Source organism: Cynara cardunculus (assembly GCF_001531365.2).
Source record: "Cynara cardunculus var. scolymus isolate 2C chromosome LG 1, CcrdV1, whole genome shotgun sequence".
Lineage (NCBI taxonomy): Eukaryota > Viridiplantae > Streptophyta > Magnoliopsida > Asterales > Asteraceae > Cynara > Cynara cardunculus.
In genome coordinates this window covers 38,588,475-38,607,593 of record NC_037528.1, presented here as the reverse complement: position 1 = coordinate 38,607,593, position 19,119 = coordinate 38,588,475, and the positions used below count along the sequence as shown (strand labels likewise).

At 36.4% G+C, this 19,119-nt stretch overlaps 1 protein-coding gene across 1 annotated transcript in view; it reads right to left on the bottom strand.

Annotated features, from left to right (window-relative positions):
• Positions 1-7,344: 7,344 nt before the first annotated feature.
• The window catches only part of LOC112517441 (T-complex protein 1 subunit eta-like), a 17,655-nt gene continuing 5,880 nt past the window's right edge, over positions 7,345-19,119 (bottom strand). Inside the window, exons 5-14 of the mRNA XM_025124877.1 lie at positions 13,591-13,760; positions 13,380-13,515; positions 12,847-12,963; positions 12,588-12,707; positions 12,407-12,505; positions 12,236-12,325; positions 10,723-10,810; positions 9,457-9,545; positions 9,275-9,349; positions 7,345-7,733 (exon numbers count right to left, since the gene is read on the bottom strand). Of these exons, the coding sequence (XP_024980645.1) occupies positions 7,650-7,733; positions 9,275-9,349; positions 9,457-9,545; positions 10,723-10,810; positions 12,236-12,325; positions 12,407-12,505; positions 12,588-12,707; positions 12,847-12,963; positions 13,380-13,515; positions 13,591-13,760 (1,068 nt within the window). The 3' untranslated portion in view covers positions 7,345-7,649. The remainder of the gene's footprint in view (positions 7,734-9,274; positions 9,350-9,456; positions 9,546-10,722; positions 10,811-12,235; positions 12,326-12,406; positions 12,506-12,587; positions 12,708-12,846; positions 12,964-13,379; positions 13,516-13,590; positions 13,761-19,119) is intronic.

Genomic DNA, 19,119 nt, shown 5'->3' with positions numbered 1-19,119 from the left:
TACTATTATCTCTAATAAGAACAACATCTCTGAGTCCTTAAATCACAAAGAAGTAAGTACTCAAATCTATTGTAATCTTAAAAGTCATAATAGCAAGATATATAATAACCACACTCAATTGCCACCCTTATATTCAAAGGTACACCTCTCCTCCTTGATATGCCACCCTTATAGCCGAAGGTACACCTTTCCTTGATATGTCACTCTTATCCCATGGTACACCTCTCCTTGATATGCCACCCTTATTTCCTCATCAAAATCTATGGATTAGTTCCAAACGAAGACAGACCAAAGTCAAAACCGTCTTGATGAAACATCTTCCATAGTTTTATCCACAAAATCTATAGATTAATCCCAAACGAAGACAGACCGAAGTCACAACCGTCTTGATGAGATATCCTCTATAGTTTTCAACCAATAATGGTTTCCAAAACAGTTTTATCATCAAAACCTTTAACTCAAGAACAATCTGTTCTTTTATAAGTTCCACATATCAAATCTCTTTTAAATCCTTAAAACAGGATATCATTTCCAAAACTGTTTTAAAGTACCGTTACTGTTTTATCATTTCAAAACAGTTTCAAAACTCCTAATCATCAATACTTCGTCTAAACTGTTAGAAAACAGTTTTTACTAAACACTTTCAAATCATAAAGTACCAAATCCAGCAGTTTATATAATCACAAATATAAAGGTTTTAGTTCATCAAAACTAACCTTAACAATTACAGATTCTACAGATTATAAACACACGGCAGATCTTCAAATAACACAGAATCTTCAAATCACTTTTGTGTAAAACTCTTCACAAGAACACTTCCGCCACCACCCATACCTTTTTCTCTCTCTAAATTTCTTTCCCAAAATAAAGATAAGACAAGATCTTATCTTTTTACCTTCTTTATACATGCTTTTAGCGAAGGCGGTGATGGGTTTTATTATAATAAAATTCTTTAGACGGTGGAAATCTCATTATAAAGTTTCCTTTCTTAACTACGAAGATATCATATTTTAATATTAACATTACATATATGCTTCACACGTATGTACACACATAATTCATGTATGCACATTAACACCTCTTTAACACATTCGCATACTTTCCATGCATTTAATAAAATACATGCATGTCATCATGTAATTCACATATAATCATATAATAGGTTACCTCAACCCAGGTTGTCTGAAAACCCGGTTGTAACAATATTGATTTGGTATACTCTAAAGACGCCCTCGGTACAATATTGACGATCTCACAAAGATTTTTTCAGTGAATTTCTATTTAATGATACAATCTTTTACAGAATCGATCCCCTTTTGACTGTACAAGAATATGTGGAGCAGCATGTCTGCGCCCGCGCAACTTATTTGTTTGCGGCCACGAGCCATGCATTTTTCAAAATTTTGAAATTTTTGCCTACTATGATACCTAACCAGACAAAACTCTAAATACTTCATCAAGGTTGTGCTAAGGTTAATATACTTACAAAAATTGAAATTATACTTACCCAAAAATTCGAGTTTTTTACACTTCAGATAAATTTGAGGTATTCAAAACTGAAGTAGAATTACAGCAAAATGATTTGATTAAATGGTTATGCAATGATAAAGGTGGTGAACATTATAAACTAAAGTATTTTCAATATGTAGGAATCATACATCATAACAAAACGGTGTGTCAAAACGTAAAATTAAAGCCCTTAAAAAATATGGTTAATTGCACTTTTTCCTACTTAGGATTAAGTGACGATTTCTGTAGAGAAGCCATGTTGACCACTTGTTACCTAGTAAATTGAGCTCTTAATGAAAGGAACAAAATCACTACATATGAACTTTGGTTCAAGAAATGACCAAAACTGATTTATCTTTAATTTTTGGGGGTGTAGGACGGTCGTGAGACTACCCAAACCCAAATTGGAAACATTCAACGAAAGAGGTATGAATTGTATTTTTATAGGATATGCGAAGCATTCTAAGTCTTTTATGTTCTATATCATTGAACCTAATGGTTATATTGTGGTTAATACGATTGTAGAATCAAGAAATGCAATATTTTATGAGAATCGATTTTCATCCATACATAGACCAAATGGTTTGATTCAAAGGACAAGTAGAACCAAAAATATTGAGGAATAAGCTATAATTCCAACTGAGCCACATGTGCTCCATATGAGCAAAAGGGGAACGATAGAGAAATCGTGTGGTCTTGACTTCCAACTTTATTTGGTTGAGAGATCAAGAGAAGAGATTGAATCCCCAATAATATACTGTTTTAGTATGCAGGAGAATCCTAGCTAGTAGATATGGTCAAAAATCAGTCCCAGGTCGGGTTGGGCCGAGCCTAAATCGGTCCCGATCCCGACCAAAAACCCATGACCCGGTCTATGTGTTTTGTAGTAGGTCCAATTTTTTTCCCAAAAATCAATTTTGGACGTAAAAGAAATTGTGTTTGAAGATTTTCTTTTTGTGGACAATATCTTATTTGAATACATTTTAAAATCTCTAAATTGGTAATTCAAATACATTTAAAAATATTTTTTTAATCTTTTTTTTACAAAATGTTACAGATGTTCTATAATTACAATTTTCGAGATTTAGTATTGGAACATTTACAAAAAACTTGAAAAACTTAAAAAAAAAAAAAACTTGAAAGTCTTGTAGGAATCTTGAAAAACTTGATATATAATTTATAAGAACTTATTTTTTTTTTAATCCAGCGCCTTTGTATAATCGGTCCCGAACAGGTAGGGCCGTGAATTTTCCAGAAAAGTGTAACTGGTTAAGGAACGTTGGGTCGATCCCAGTCCCTACCTGGATGCAATAAATGAAATGTACTGCATAATAGGTAATAACACGTGAGTCTTATAGTGCTTACAACTAGGATGCAAGCCTTCGGGGTTGCAAATGGATCTATAAAAAAGTTGAAAGTTGATGGCTTAATTGAAAAGTTTAAAACCTTTGGGGTTGGAAATCGATTATTTTGATACTTGTGTCCAGTTGCAAAAGTCTCTATTACTAGATTCTTTGTAGTATTGACGACTATTCCAACCTAGTGATTCACAAAATAGATGTCAAGACAACATTCTTAATGGAGATTTATAAAAGGTTTACATACAATAATGACCATAAAGTGTGTAAAATAATTAAATCATTATATGGATGAAACAAGCACCAAACCAATGTCATGAAAGCTTTGATGAGGTTATCTTGTCCAATGGTTATCAATATGACAGGTGTGTATAAAGCAGGCTTGATGCATTCGATAAAGGGGTGATCATTCACTTGTACATTGATGACATGTTAATTTTTGGTACCAAAGACAAGTGGATAATACTAACGAATTCTTTTCATCAAAGTTCTCCATGAAGGACACGAGGGAGGCAAATATGATCCCAGGAATAAAGGATCAAACTGATATCTCTCATTCTATCCATTGTCATAGTTTCGCCACTTCAATTAAGGCATACAGCCAGATGTATGACATTTGGGTGTTAGAGATATCATGGTGACGATCATGCATGGGTCATATCTAGTGCTTTGAAGGTTATCAACAATTTTCTTGCTTGAAAGTGCCCTCAACCAACCACCTTATCATGTTGAAACCAGCCCCAGAAATACAACTTTCAAGGAAAGTTCTCATCATATCAGGATTATTCCAAATGATCCTAATTATTTTGTACTTTTGTGTTTCACCGTTTGTTTCGTACCAAAAACAAACATATAATAGCAATTTATAAATTTTTTATACTTATATTATTTTCATGAGATGTGGCATTTACCTTATACTGTAAGTAATAACATGCCAGAGGGTGTTCCAACATGATATACAGAACAAGACCCCTACTCTTTCTGAAGCCCGATTATACATGTTTACCTTTACCTAATTATATTTGTTTTAACTTTTGGTCCAATTATAATACTTTAGGTTTTACTCTTTTAACCGAATTGGTAGCTCCCAAGTCTTACTTTCAAATAATGATTCTTTTTAAGTAAATTTCATATGTTATTTTTGTAATTTTAGAACACTTTGCTATGTTAGTCTGTAATACTTTTAATATATGATATAAACATTATATATTCTTTTATTACTCATTCAATCTATCTATAATTATGCATATATAACATAACCTTCAAAAACATTAAAATGCAAATGAGCGCTAAAATATTAATAGCAATTTACAACATGAAATGGACATCATGCACAAATGTAAAGTGCAAGAGATTCTTCCTACATAATTAAATAGTACAAAAATGAAAAAACTTCACTTTTTAGGGATATACCCCTTTCCACACCATGAACTTCCAAGGGACTTGCTCCTTTTAATTCGCCTTTTGATGGTAAGCATTGACACCAATAGAGGTGTAAGAGCAAGTAGGATGGTAAGCATTGACACCAATAGAGGTCCAAGGGCAAGTAGGATGAGAGGAAAGTCTAAAAAAACTTAATTATGGGGTCGTTTATTAATACTTATTCGGTAAGCGTTTATCAGTAAAATTTAATACTATCTTTGACTTACCGGGTAAAATTTTAGTCCATCAAAATGGTATCGTATGCAACAATTTACCCGGTAAGCGCTTACGATGGTAAGAGTCGTCGCTCTCACTTACTGGGTAAGACTCTTGTTCCTTGTCACGTTCTTACCGGATAAGATTCTAGGTACTTACCATATTTATCCGCTACGGTAGTGTGATTTGGTAAGCACTTACCTGGACGAGCGTTTGGTAAACGGCCCCTATGTGATTAAGTTTTTAAATTTTTTATTGAACAAATAAATCATTCAACTTTTTGGAGAACAAATAAATCATTAAATTTGCCAAAAACGAGAAAACCCAACAAACTTTCATATTTTAAGTTATTAGGTCTCTAAACGTTTTCTGAATGAAGAAATTCCGACACTTGTAAGCCGAAAAAAAAATTAACCATTTCTTTTGTCGTGTATCAACTAATCAGTAGAAAGTTATTTTTAAGATTTAGATGACAATCACATGTGTTTATTATGATCTTGTGATTGTTATTTGAATAAAAAAAAATTATTAGTATAATCTAAATCTAAAAAGTAAATAATGGGTCATGAAAATAATATTTTAATCATTTTAATATTGGTTTATTGTATTTGCTACTGATTGAGAAATAATATATTATTTCATTCTATAAGTGTAAGAATTTGGTTTAAAAAAATATTTAATGATTTAATCATTTAAAATGTGAAAGTTCGTTGAGTTTCTTCGGTTTTAAAATATTTACGAATTTATTTTTTCGATTTCAAAAAGTTTAAGAATTTATCAATTTAAAGAAAAGTTTAAAAACTTAACCATTTAAAATGGAATAGTTTTTTTTTTTTTTTTTTTTTTTTTTTTTTTTGAAGTATAGTGATAAAGTGGTTAAAAGTCCCTTGTTATTTTGCATGCTCTTTGACTACGATTGTGCATAGGTGCTGATTTTGTCAGACCTTTGGGTGTACGTCTGGATTATCATGTAGTGACTAAAACAGGAACATGAATCATAACATCGAACATATATCCAAAAAAGGAACAGAAATCAGGAATAAAATCATTAACTAAAGGTATATAATAGGAGGATTGAGTTTAAGTGAAAAAATAAGTTACGGTGAGAAGAATAAGAAATGATTTTCCTCTTTGGATCAATCTTAATTGAAGATCAACACTAGTGAGATGCATCAAGATGCACCGGATCAATTTTCTTCTAAAATGCAATTCATGGGTGGGCATGAGACTAAAAGTGATCAAGACTGGAGATTCCTTCTTACACTTCTCACCTTAACTCTTTTTCTCACACAATCTTTTGTCTACAACAAGAATACAAAGATAAAATGTCTCTTTACTTGCAGGGTAGGGTTGTTTCAATCTTTTTGGAGACTCTGTTACATTTGTATCAAGACTATAAATTGAATGGACAAGTAATGAATAAAACAAACTATAAAAGTTCATATCATATATTATATTGAACACCTTACAAATAAAAATAACAAAAATGTCTTAATTTCATGTAAAGGGGATCATTATTCAAACGTTGTTAATTCTTTCATAATCAACTTTCTCCAATAAATTATTAAAATGAAAGGATTAGCATATGGGAGTTTGTCAATGATTGGTACCTCGAGTTTTATAAAGACGCTAGCTATAGTGCTATGAACAGCGGTAATCAACATCACACAATGGATGAAGTCAACTAACAAGAAAGAGAGATTATTAAACAAAATCGTGCTTGATATTTCAATCATAAAATTAGTCAGAGGTCAATCATCAAATTAGAGAACTATGGAGAAGGGATTGCAGATCTGCAATCATAACCAAGAACTAGCGAATCGCTAAATCTGGTAAAAGAGAGAAGAAATTGAGGCACAGGTTTAAACAACCAAACCATTATACTTGCTCAAATGGGCAAAAATGCATTATACTTGCTCAAATGGGCAAAAATAAGAGGGAGAATGCCAAAGGAATTGAGTTAAAACATAGGCTTGAAACAAAAGCATGTATAATTAGGCCTCAAAGTTTTGGAGGCTTGTTCGAAGTCTCACATTGGTACACCCTTCAGCAAGCAAAGCCATGCTACAGGGCATGAGGGATTTTTTTAAAAGTTTCTGGTTGTTTTCAGGGGGCTTTTTTGGTTGATGTTATGTGTATTTTCTTGTATACTAGAGCACCGCTCAAGTTTAGTAGATACACCTTTCATACCCAAAAAATACGCTTGAAAATTTTAGTTGAGCAGGCATGAATAGGTTCGCCCCTGAGGATGATGGTGGTCAGGAGGTTTAAAAACCACCGTGCACAGTGATCGTGGGAAGTTCTATCGGGAGAAAAGAGGAGCCGCTAAAGTTGTAAGGAAGAAAGGGGAGATGGCATTGTTTTCAACAAGGGTAGGGGAGGTCATTTTTATGGCTGAACAAGGACAAGTAGGTTACCCAGCTTACCGAATAAGGTAGGTCTTTTTCCATTAAGCCGCAAGAAACCCCTCTAAAACGGCTGTATGAATAAACCAATTAAGCCAAAAATAAGCAACACCTTGTACGGTATGAAAAAAAAAACTCCTCTCCGGATGCAAGACCATCAATCAAGTCCAATCTCTTTCATGATTTGAAATAAAATTGACATGAACCCAATATAAATCTCGACCACCACATGGAAATAGAGATCATAGAATTTACCATAATGGTTATTTAATGTGTAGCATCGGGCATATCAGCTCACCGGTCCCACGGTCATCATGAAAGACGAAAATTGCATTCACCCAAGACCGAAACTGAGACCTCTTATGTGATTACCGTTAAGGTAAGCACTTAACGGATCACTTTTTTTCTATTTCGGTCAAATACCATACCAACACTTTTGTTTTGGCCTTGGTTTTCAGACCTGAAATGAACTTGCAATGACCCATGTTTTACAATCACGTATGGCATCTGAAATCCTAAAATCAAACTACACGAAAGAAAGGGAAAATTCTCTCCTAAACTTAAGGACCTAGACTACAAGATGGTTTCATACAAAATGGCGGGCAGATAGGCTAGGAAAAAGCGGATTGTCAATGTTCATGACAAAGACTTAACCCGAAAAGCTATGGGTTCTATCAGGATAAAGTATCGTTCTAATAAAATTTGGTTGATTTTTTCGAAAGGTAAAACTCACAAACTTCTAACGCCTCCGCATTCCTCGTCCACGTCCACCACCACGCCCTCTGCCCATTCCTGCAGCAGCTTCTCCCTGTGCACTCTCTGACTGCATTACAAACAGATAACGGTTAACAACCAACCAGTAACCAAAACTAAATAAAAATAAAAACCAAGTAACACCATGCTATGTACTCGGTATGATCTTTCAGACGGCAAACATGTTCGTAAGATGCCTCAACTCTCTGCATTCTGAGTTTAGAACATTTCTAGTTTGCATGGAATGAACACATTTAGGTACATCTTATACATAGACACTAAAGCATCCTAAGGCTATATTTGCCAAACCAGTTTATAAGAGAGTTGTTGGCTGAAAAGCTATAGCTGCCAGCTAATAAGCTACTTGTTAGTTGATAAGCTAGTTGATGAACCAGTCACGTTTGGTAAAAAAAAATAGCTGATGAACTAAAGACTGTCAAATGACCTAAAAGAATATGTTGAAAAATTACTCAATTCTAACATCTAAGAGGCATAATCGGAAAAAGGTAAAAACATGCCCCTGTAGCTTATTAACAAGTTATCCGAAGTAGTTTTTCAAAAGCTACTTTATGGCTTTGCCAAACAGAATTTTTTTAAATAAGCTCAAAAAATAAGCTAGCTTAAACATGGCCTAAATCAAGTGCATCTTTTGTGAGAAATAAGGCTAATAAAGTACATTAGGGAGACACTGTAACTTCTCTGCCTTTTTTAAATTGTAACCATCAACAATACTAGCCGCGAATAAATTCAGTTGAGTCCTACCTAAAAGCATACCCTTGTGAGAGGAAATTAATCTTCGACTTTTTAAATGAATTTCTATCAACAATTATGGTAAGTCGAGCTTCTATAAACAATATAAAAAATTTAAAAAACAAAAAGATAGGATGTTACGGTGGTTAACTCTTTAAAGAGAAAGAAGGCCAAAGGGCTCATGAGTTATGGGACAAAGCTAGAAACAAGAAGGCTTATCCAATTTGAAGAAAATAAATATCAAATACTTGAAATTCAAAACAAATAAAAACAACTTTCAAGAGGATAGCAACACAGAAAGATTCACCAGCTTGACCAACAGCGTAAGGCGTTCAAAAGATCAAAACAACCACAGAAACATAGGTGTCTTGACCAACCATAAAAGTAAATGAGAACTGATTCTACCGGTAAAAGCAAAACAATAGAATGGTTTTGCTTTTATTCAGTAGAATAACCCTTTGTGGTGGCTCAACTGATAAGACCTTGGGTTCGCTCTTCGTTGATCACTGGTTTGAGTCCCCTCAGGGTCATTGGAGGTTCTCTTGGTTGTTAACTTCTGGGCCCAAATGGGATTGGGAATCACATAAATATTCGATATTGCCACTATTTAGCAATATAGTTATACAATATTATTCTAACTATCTATCATATTCAAATCATCTCCTACAACAGGTTAAATCCTACCCAAGCACCATCACTAACATGATTGATGAATTTGCTTTATGACCTAGAATCTGACAAATCCACTGAAAAGGAGAGTAGAATGTATATATGTCCTTGTTGTGCATTTGATTATAAACCAAAATCGTCACCAGGGGAAGACTCAATATATTAGTTTGAGTGACAAGAAAATGTCATTACCTTTGGGTTCTTCACCGTCTCATCAACGCTTAAGATGAGGCATGCTGCCTCAGTTGCAGCATTTATAGCATTGATCTGGAATAAGAACCAAGTCAGCATAACTTACTGCTGCAGCATAAAATATCCACACCAAAAAGACAATTGATATCTAACAAGCAACCAGGTGACAAGTAAATATATACCTTTACAACTGCTGGCTCCCAAACAAAGTTTGCAAAGGAATCAGCGATCCCACCTGTATTTATATCCACACCATAAAGAGCACCTTCACCTGTTTATAACATATAGCAGAACAAGTAAAACTAGTTGTACCGAAAAGAAAAGAAAGTATGCATAAATTCACTTGTATGAGATCAAGATTTAAATAGCGCGAGGCATGGTCAGGCTGTGAGATCGAGCCTCGAGCCTTAGCATTGTTTTCTTGAAACCTTTTTTAATGAAGTAAAAGAAAGGAAAGCGGAAGAAAGGAGAGGAAGAAAAAAAAAACATGTGTTCTCTAAACTTTTTATCGGGAAAAATATAATTTATGTTTCCTCCAAAATGCGGGAAGGGAGGAAAGAAAATCTAAAAGGAGTCTATGATCTTATACAACAAAAATACCCTCATAAGAAAATTGAGAAAAACAAATATAATGGCTATATTTGTCCAAATGACATCTTTCCTTTCCTTTCTCTCCGGTTCAAGAACATAAAAAATTGTTTCCTCTCATTCCTTCCCTCCCTTTCAAGAACACAAATAAAACTTTCTTTCCTTCCTTTCTTTTCCCTTCCATTTTTTCCCTCCCTTTCCTTTCTTTTCTTCTCTTCCGAAATTCGAGAGCATATTGTAAGAGAGATGGCGTTTTTCAAGAAGTTGCTTAAGGCGGCAAGTATATCATATATATAATTATATATAGGGGTGGGATCAAGTATAGAGTTTGCAAAAAGTGTTATAACAAAGGCTCATAGAAACATAAAAAGTAAACATAACGCAACCTATTAAGAAAAAATATTTAAAAATTGAAGTGTCAAATGATGTGAAAAAACCTGTGCCATGACACACCACAAAACGTGATGGTGCAGATCACACCTTACACAGCCACCACAGGGGTCAACATGGCATCAGAGATGCACCATGGCATACCACCGCCACCATGTTGCATCTTTTAGATCCGTGTTGCGATGTGATGGACAGACGTGATATAAACTTCCGAAAAACTTCAAGTTCAGAGACAGAAACGGGTGACCTTTAGAACAAATGGTAAGGTTGATCTATTTTTACTGAAATGTCACATGTTCAAGTCATGAAACAGCGTCTTCAAAAAATTGAAGGTAAAGACTGCTTACAAACAATTTCTTTCCCAAAATAATCATTGCAAATCAAAGAGCTTTAGTGAAATTTGGTCGCCCTTTAGTTGACAGATAGAAACATAAAAACAACTCAATAAAATGCAATGAGAAACGGCGAACCATCAGCAAGTGCATGTTTCTGCCTCAGTTTGTTAAGTACGTCTGTTGCATCGAATCCTGCATTATCACAAAGTTGCCGTGGAATAACCTGCCATATATAATTAGGTTCTCACCAGTTAATAAGGTGTATAACAGCATAAGTTGATAGATCCCTCCAAAGATAATACGTAACAGATCATGCATCCAGGTGGCTTCAAAAGAAGGATATCGTCCATTCACTTCAGTTTAGACTTGTACGATGATGATCAGATGCAATTTAATCATAAAAATCCTGAGGTTGAAAGGAAAGACTTGGTTTTTAAAAGGATAGCCAGCCAGAGTGAAACATTGCTTAAATCGAACTAGATCTTATATGTCCCTGTTTAGAGTCTAATCATAATGAAGAGGGATCAATGATCAGTTCAATTGGGCAGAGAGCTCTATATCTTTCCTCTGTAAGTTTTTTTTTTTGGAAATATATAATATTTATATACGGCAAATGCAATAAATAAACTCACACACTCTCCTCACCGTTGGTGAGGTTTGTACCCTTGACCTCCTAGGAGGCCAAGGACTACGATACCGCTAGGCCGAAGGCCTTTTGGTACTTTCCTCTGTAAGTTATTGTTGTTGCTCTTTCTTTTCCCAGTTTGGCCATGCTATATCTCCTGTGTGTACACCTTTGTACTGTTGTCTTTAAGCTGCTTTCATAGTTGTCACTAAATTATCGAAGCACTGATCTGAATTAAATGTATAACAAAATTTTGATGACTATGAAAATGATCTGGCATAAGACCCAAGCCAAAGAATTTTGAAGTTCATAGGATCATAGCTCATTATCACACGGTTATTGATTTAGTAACCATCCGGTTTTAATGATACTCAGTCAGCCACCCACCTAAGAGCACTTTGCCTAAATCAGTAAGTTACACAAGAAATTCCCACAAGAGAAGCTTTAAAATGCTTGATGGTTTAGGAATAAGGAGAACATTCCCTTTCTAAACTACTCCACCTCCCTAATGCACAGCGTAGATCAATTCTAATCAAGAACTAACATTTATACTCAAGAATGCTCCTAAAGATGCATATATATTGAAGGGCTCTCTAAAGAAGTTTTATTATACACATTAGTTCCCTAGACAATTTGGAAGAACCCAACATAATTCGTATTGAAACTAAAAGAATGAACGTGAACAAAAGTCCAGTCTGCTTTCAAGAGGCAGCTGTGTCTCCATTGACACACTTAATTAAAATCTGATTAAAACCAAATCAAGCATAATACATAATATCTCCCGGTCCCTTCCCTTATATATAGAGTTAATACAAAAATATTATCATTATTTCTGTTTTGATTATGAAAACAAAATATCATTGCTTAGTTTACTAACCCTAGATGTAAACCCATAGGTGTAGTAGCATTACTTTCCCTAAAAAAAACATCTTGCCTCTTAAGGTGAGGATACAAATCATTGCCACAATCAATCACTATCGTTTCCATGATCCCAATCTGGGAAGTCCCGAGATAAAAACCTACCTCAAGTGCTTTTGCAAAAGAGTTTATAAATAGCTGTGATTTTCCAGCTATCGTCCGTGCATGTTGCCTTAGGTACCGGCTTATCTCCATCTGCAATTTAACAAGAATGTTAAGTCATATGCATCACTTAGCTTGTAGGTCGCACTACGTAAAGAGTATTGACGAACTCACATCGATAGCACCACCACCAGCAACGACGGTGGAATTTTTCATGGCCCTCCTCACAATCATGATTGCATCATGTAAACTCCGCTCTGCTTCCTCAATAAACTATCAGAATATCGGAGATAATTAGAATTGAGATTTAGAAAACTTAACAAAATGGTCTAATGTTCTTGTGACAATAAGGAACCTGATCAGCTCCACCTCGTAGAACAATAGTGGCCGTCTGGCCTGAAGGACATCCATTAAATATGTTAAACCGCTCATTTCCAACTTGCTTCTCTTCAAAAACCTCACACGACCCGAGAACCTTTCCAAATAAGAGAAAAAACATTTTAGAAAAACCAAGAAATGATGGCACAACCAAACAAAGTGTGATATAATTACAAGAATGACATGAAGACTGGTACGTTCAATTATATAGAATTGTTAAAAAGCAAATGTGTAACCTCATCTATAACATTGTTGACAGAAGTCTGTACAGTACCACCAGTTGCAGCTGCAACACGATGCAGATCATCTTCAGCAACACGGCCAGCACAAAAGATATCACAGTCTGCAAAATACTGATGACAAGAAAACCACTCAGGTAACATGTTTTCTAGTAACTACTGATCTGCTACTGGCATGGCCACAAAATGACCTCAAACTGTGTTTTTTATTGAAACCCCGATCATTCTAATTGAAGAAATCAAGCCTTGCAAGCTACAGTTTGAATCTTAAGTTTTTAGCTAATTTTATAGATGACAACACTCTATGGGTAATATTTTTTACATCGGCCGATAAATTGATGCTGTATAAAAGGATGGCAACCAAGATATGCACAGATTTACATGTTATCAGCCAACCCTGACTAATTGGGGTTAAATAAATTTACTGTTGAAAATGACACCTCACAAATGCATAGCATAAAATGCTTGAATTCCAGTTGCAGAACAAAACCAGGATTCAGGGTTGCAATGGGTCAAATTAAAAGCGTCACCTGAGTTGCGAGATCACCAATAGCAAGACGCGACAAAACTATTTTTGCACCACTCTTCACACACTTGTCCAATTTGTCATATATGATATTCCATTCTGCATCCACTATTGACTGATATTGCAATGGATCTGAAAGTCTATAACAAGGTGGAACTAATGTCAACTACAATAAGCAAAAAGACATGGAAAACGAGACTACCAAATTCACATACCTAATCTCAGCATTTTCCTTTTCTGATTTTAGTTCCAGCTCAATGTTCAGTAAGAGTATCTTTGGATTTAGAAACTTCTTAGGTTGTTGTTCAAAGCCCGCATATGAAAACGTCTTCTTAAAGGCAACACCATTTACAAGGAAGGAATCCCGCATTGTACCTCCAGGCACCTACAGAAGAAAATTATATTAGTGATTAGAGCAATCTAGAAAGAGGAAAATAAAAATTACAAACAGAACAGATACGCATGCCTCCTCATCAAACATGGTAAATATTTGTAGTCCGCAAATCCATGTTCACAACCAAAAATCAGTCGGCAGGACTTGATCCTTTTGTCCAAGGTGCTTTTACAATATTCAACTCACAAAATTAGTTGAGCTTCTCAAAATTAGATGTCAGCCACATGAATAGAAACGAAATGAAAAAACTCACAAGTTGAACTAGGAATCCACTATAACAACCCGTTAAACCACGCAGCAAGAGGCTATTAAAGTAAAACCCATACTGCATAAACAAGAAATTTATTCAACACTCTCTAGTCATGTGTTATACCTTAGCTTGAATCGTGAATTGAAACACACTCCCCAACTCAAATCGACAGTGGTAACATGCAATACACAGCTTATTGTAACAGGATTGCTTCAATTAGAACAAATTGGTAAGAGATTGTCGGCCAATCTTTTACGAAACGGAATTGGTACAATTACCAGACGTTTGAGAGGTCTGGTCCTCTCCCTGAGCTCTCGCTCTCAACTAATTCACAGAAAACAACCAAAACAGAATAATCGGCCTCAACTGACAGCTCCCTATTTAAGCACAACCCAATTACCAAACTACCCTCCCTTAATCGAGTACTAAGAAACAGCAGCTACACTACTAATCTGATTTCTTCTTCTATAAGTAAACCTCAAAGGAGGTTTATCAATACTCCCCCCCAAAAAATTCACCTTGTCCTCAAGGTGACAACCCGGAAATTGCTGAAGAAATGCTTCAAGATTCTCCCAGGAAGCTTCAAAATCCGACATTCCTTTCCATTTTACCAAGACTTCAAATTGACCCACGTCACCATTCGACAAGGGTCTCACATCCAAAATATCTTCGGGAACAGCCTGTATTACCAACTCTTCAGAAATATAAGTTGGAAATTCTTGAGTCGAAATACAACTTCCCACTGCCTTCTTTAATTGGGAAACGTGAAAAACCGGTTGAATTTTCGCTGAACTCGGTAAATCCAAACGATACGCCACACTCCCAATCTGTTCCATTACTTTATACGGTCCATAAAAACGAGCAAGAAGTTTAGGACTATTACCAAGTACCAACGACTTCTGTCTGTAAGGACGCAACTTCAAGAACACCCAATCACCTACCACAAACTCCACTTCTTTTCGTTTCAAGTCAGCATACTGTTTCATACGAAATTGAGCTTTAAGTAAGTGCAACTTCACTTCATCAAGCATTTCTTCTCTATCAGTCAACTCTTGATCTACCGACTGTACTCTCGAAGAATTTGCTTTGTAACGTAGTAGAGGCGGGGGATCCCTTCCATACAATACCTTAAAAGGAGACACTTTAAGGGCCGTATGAAAGGATGTATTATACGACAGTTCAGCCCATGGAAGCCATTTGCACCATTGTTTAGGTGTAGATGACACCCAACATCTCAAATATTGTTCCAAACAACGGTTCACTACCTCGGTCTGTCCGTCTGACTGCGGATGGTACGCCGAACTAAACTTCAACTTCGTTCCTTGCAAACGGAACAACTCCTTCCAGAATTGACTGAGGAACACCTTGTCTCTATCCGAAACCACCGATTGAGGAATCCCGTGCAATCTTACTACATTATTAACGAATGCTTCGGCCACCGTTTGAGCATCAAAAGGGTGTTTTAACCCAACAAAATGGGCGTATTTGCTAAGCCTGTCTACCACCACCATAATCGAACTCATACCGTTTGATCGAGGTAGGCCTTCAATGAAGTCCATAGAAATCTCGTCCCAAACTTTCTCTGGTAAAGCTAATGGTTGCAAGAGACCCGCCGGACAACCACTAAGATTTTTATTCCTCTGACAAACCTCGCAATTTTTTACCATTTCAACTATATCTTTCTTCATTCCCATCCAAAAGACTTCTGCTGAAATCCGTTGATACGTCCGATCTTCTCCTGTATACCCGCCAATAGGAGACCCATGAAATTCATCAAAAATTAACGGGATCATTTTGGATAAACGAGGGATAACCAAACGACCCTTATACAATAACAACTCATGTTGAATTTCGAACCCCTTGTGCTCGGCCCTCCCACACACCAGATCGTCTTTAATGCGATTAAGAAAACTGTCACCAACAATTTCTTCTTTCAAGTCATCCCAATTTCTCCACCAAAAATTTAACCATATTGGCCAATTCTACCGAATCGATCTTACGAGACAATGCATCTGCAGCTTGATTGAAACTACCTGGTTTGTATACAATTGAGAAATCATAACCCAGTAGTTTACTAACCCACTTCTGATATTCCGGTTCCACCACCCATTGCTCTAACAGAAAACGAAGACTTTGCTGATCGGTACGGACTAAAAATTTTCTTCCCAACAAATACGGTCTCCATTTTTTAATCGCCAACACAATAGCCATTAATTCTTTCTCATAAACCGATTTTTGTTTCGCCCTTAGCCCCAACGCTTGACTAAAATACGCAATTGGTTGCTCATCTTGCATAAGGACCGCTCCCAATCCATAACCCGATGCATCCGTCTCCACTACGAAATCTTTAGAAAAATCAGGAAGGCGTAACACCGGAGTTGCAGATAGCATTTTCTTCAATTCGTCAAACGCACATTGAGCTTCCGTAGTCCACTGAAACTGATTCTTTTTTAAGAGGTCGGTAAGAGGTTTGGCAATGATACCGTACCCTTTTATGAACTTTCTGTAATAACCGGACAGCCCCAAAAACCCTCTCAATTCCGTTACCGACTTCGGTTCCACCCAGTCCAAAACCGCAACAATTTTTGATGGGTCAACTTCTACTCCTTTTGCTGAAATTATGTGACCCAAATACCCCAATCGATCACGACCGAACTCGCACTTCTTTTTGTTTGCAAACAACTGATGTTGACCAAGGACCTCCAACACCTTCCGTAAATGCATTTGATGTTCTTCAAATGTTTTACTATAGACTAAAATGTCATCAAAAAATACCAAGACAAACTTTCGTAAATAATTCTTGAAGACCTCATTCATTAACCCCTGAAATGTTGCTGGAGCGTTCACCAAACCAAAGGGCATTACCAAAAATTCATAATGTCCTTGATGGGTTCGAAAAGCCGTCTTATACACGTCTTCCTCTTTCATTCGAATTTGATGATAACCCGATTTCAGATCGAGTTTGAAAAATACGGTTGCCCCGTACAATTCATCCAAAAGTTCTTCAATCACGGGAATTGGGAACTTATCAACAATGGTCACTTTATTTAAGGCTCGGTAATCGATACAAAACCTCCAACTTCTGTCTTTTTTCTTGACCAACAATACCGGACTAGAAAAAGGACTCATACTCGGATGAATAACTCCCGCCTCGAGCATTTCTTTTACCAACTTCTCAATCTCATCTTTCTGATAATGAGGATAGCGGTATGGCCGAACATTAATCGTCTCAGTCCCTTCTTTTAATACAATACCATGCTCCCTTCCTCTTTCCGGTGGTAAACCCCTCGGCATGTTAAAGCCCGATTCGAATTCTCTTAGTAATGGCTCCAAAACAACATTTGCTTCCGCAATTTCCTCCGAAAATACCGAACAAGTGCCCAATTCCACCAACACGCCCTGTCCCTCTTGGTTGATCACCTTTCCGATCGCTTTCAACGACACCATCGAACGTCCCAAAGATGGATCACCTTTTAAGGTGACCGATTTTCCCCCGCAAGTGAATTTCATTACTTGTAACTTCCAATTAACGTACGTTGCCCCCAAAGATTCCAACCATTGCATCCCTAAGATCACATCACTATTACCCAAACCCAAAGGAAGAAAATCTTCCCTTGTCTCGATTTCTGGTAAAAACAACGCTATCCCTTTGCAAATGCCATTTCCCTTCTCCATATTTCCGGAACCCAAGGTAATAGTGTATTCTCATGTAGCTTCCACTTTTAACTTCTGTCTTTTTACTAGATCGTAGGATATGAAATTATGTGTTGCACCGCTATCAATTAATACCACAACTTTTTGTCCTCCAATTCTTCCTTCCATCTTCATCGTTTTTGGATAGTAAGACCCACCACTGAATTCAAGTGCACCTCCACTTTATCGGTTACTTCCGCCGCATTAAAGATTCTTTCCTCTGTCTCCGGTTCGGTATCATCGAATAACTCCTCCTGAACCAACAACACATTCATCTCTTTCTTTTTACATTTATGACCCGGTGCATATTTCTCATCACAACGATAACACAAACCCAACGATCTTCTTTGTTGTACCTCTTGATCGGACAAACGCCAAAAGCCAGGAACTGATTTATTTGTAAATGTCGGTGAATTAACAGAATTACCGACACTATTAGAAGAATGATTAGAAACATTGCTTCTCCAATCCTCATTAGAATGAAAAAACATACCTGTCTTCTTGCTATAACCCATATTTCTTTCTTTTGCTAGTACCTTGTTCTTCAATTCGATCTTCATGGCTATCTCCATTGCTTCACTGAGAGTTAATGGATCCATAAGTCTTAATTCCACTTTAATGGATTCCTCCGATCCATTAATGAACTGACTTAAAAAAACTTGCTCCGGAATCCCATCCAAAGGTGCCGCGAATTCAACGAACTTCCTTCTGTAATCTTCGATCGATCCTTCTTGGCCTTACCGACAAAAATTGTTCACACAGCGAACCTGCTGTTAACGATCTGAATTGTCTTAACAACAAGTGTTTAAGATCTTCCCATCCGGTATTCGGATGTCGCTTGTGTTCCCATTGAAACCACTTCAATGCATCTCCTTCGAAAGAAATAAACGACACATCAATCTTCTCCTCTTGACTCAACTGATTCAACATGAAATATCTTTCAGCTCTTAAAATCCACCCATCTAGGTCTCTGCCATCAAAAACCGGTATCTCTAACTTGCGACCCTTCATTGCTGAGAATCGACTTCCTTGGTTGCGGCTTCTGTCTCATTCAAATCTGCTAATCGCCTCCTCGTCTGACGAATTCGTGACATTTGTTCGACTTGCAAATTCATTCCTCATTTCTTCAATTTGTTGTACGATTTTCTCCAAACTCCTTTCGATTGAACCCACGCTGCTCTCCAGGTCCTCGATTCGATTGTTTGTGCTTCACGTCGTAACATTCGCCATTTTTTATCGTCACGAGCTCTGATACCAATTTGTTATACCTTAGCTTGAATCGTGAATTGAAACACACTCCCTAACTCAAATTGACAGTGGTAACATGCAATACACAGCTTATTGTAACAGGATTGCTTCAATTAGAACAAATCGGTAAGAGATTGTCGGCCAATCTTTTACGAAACG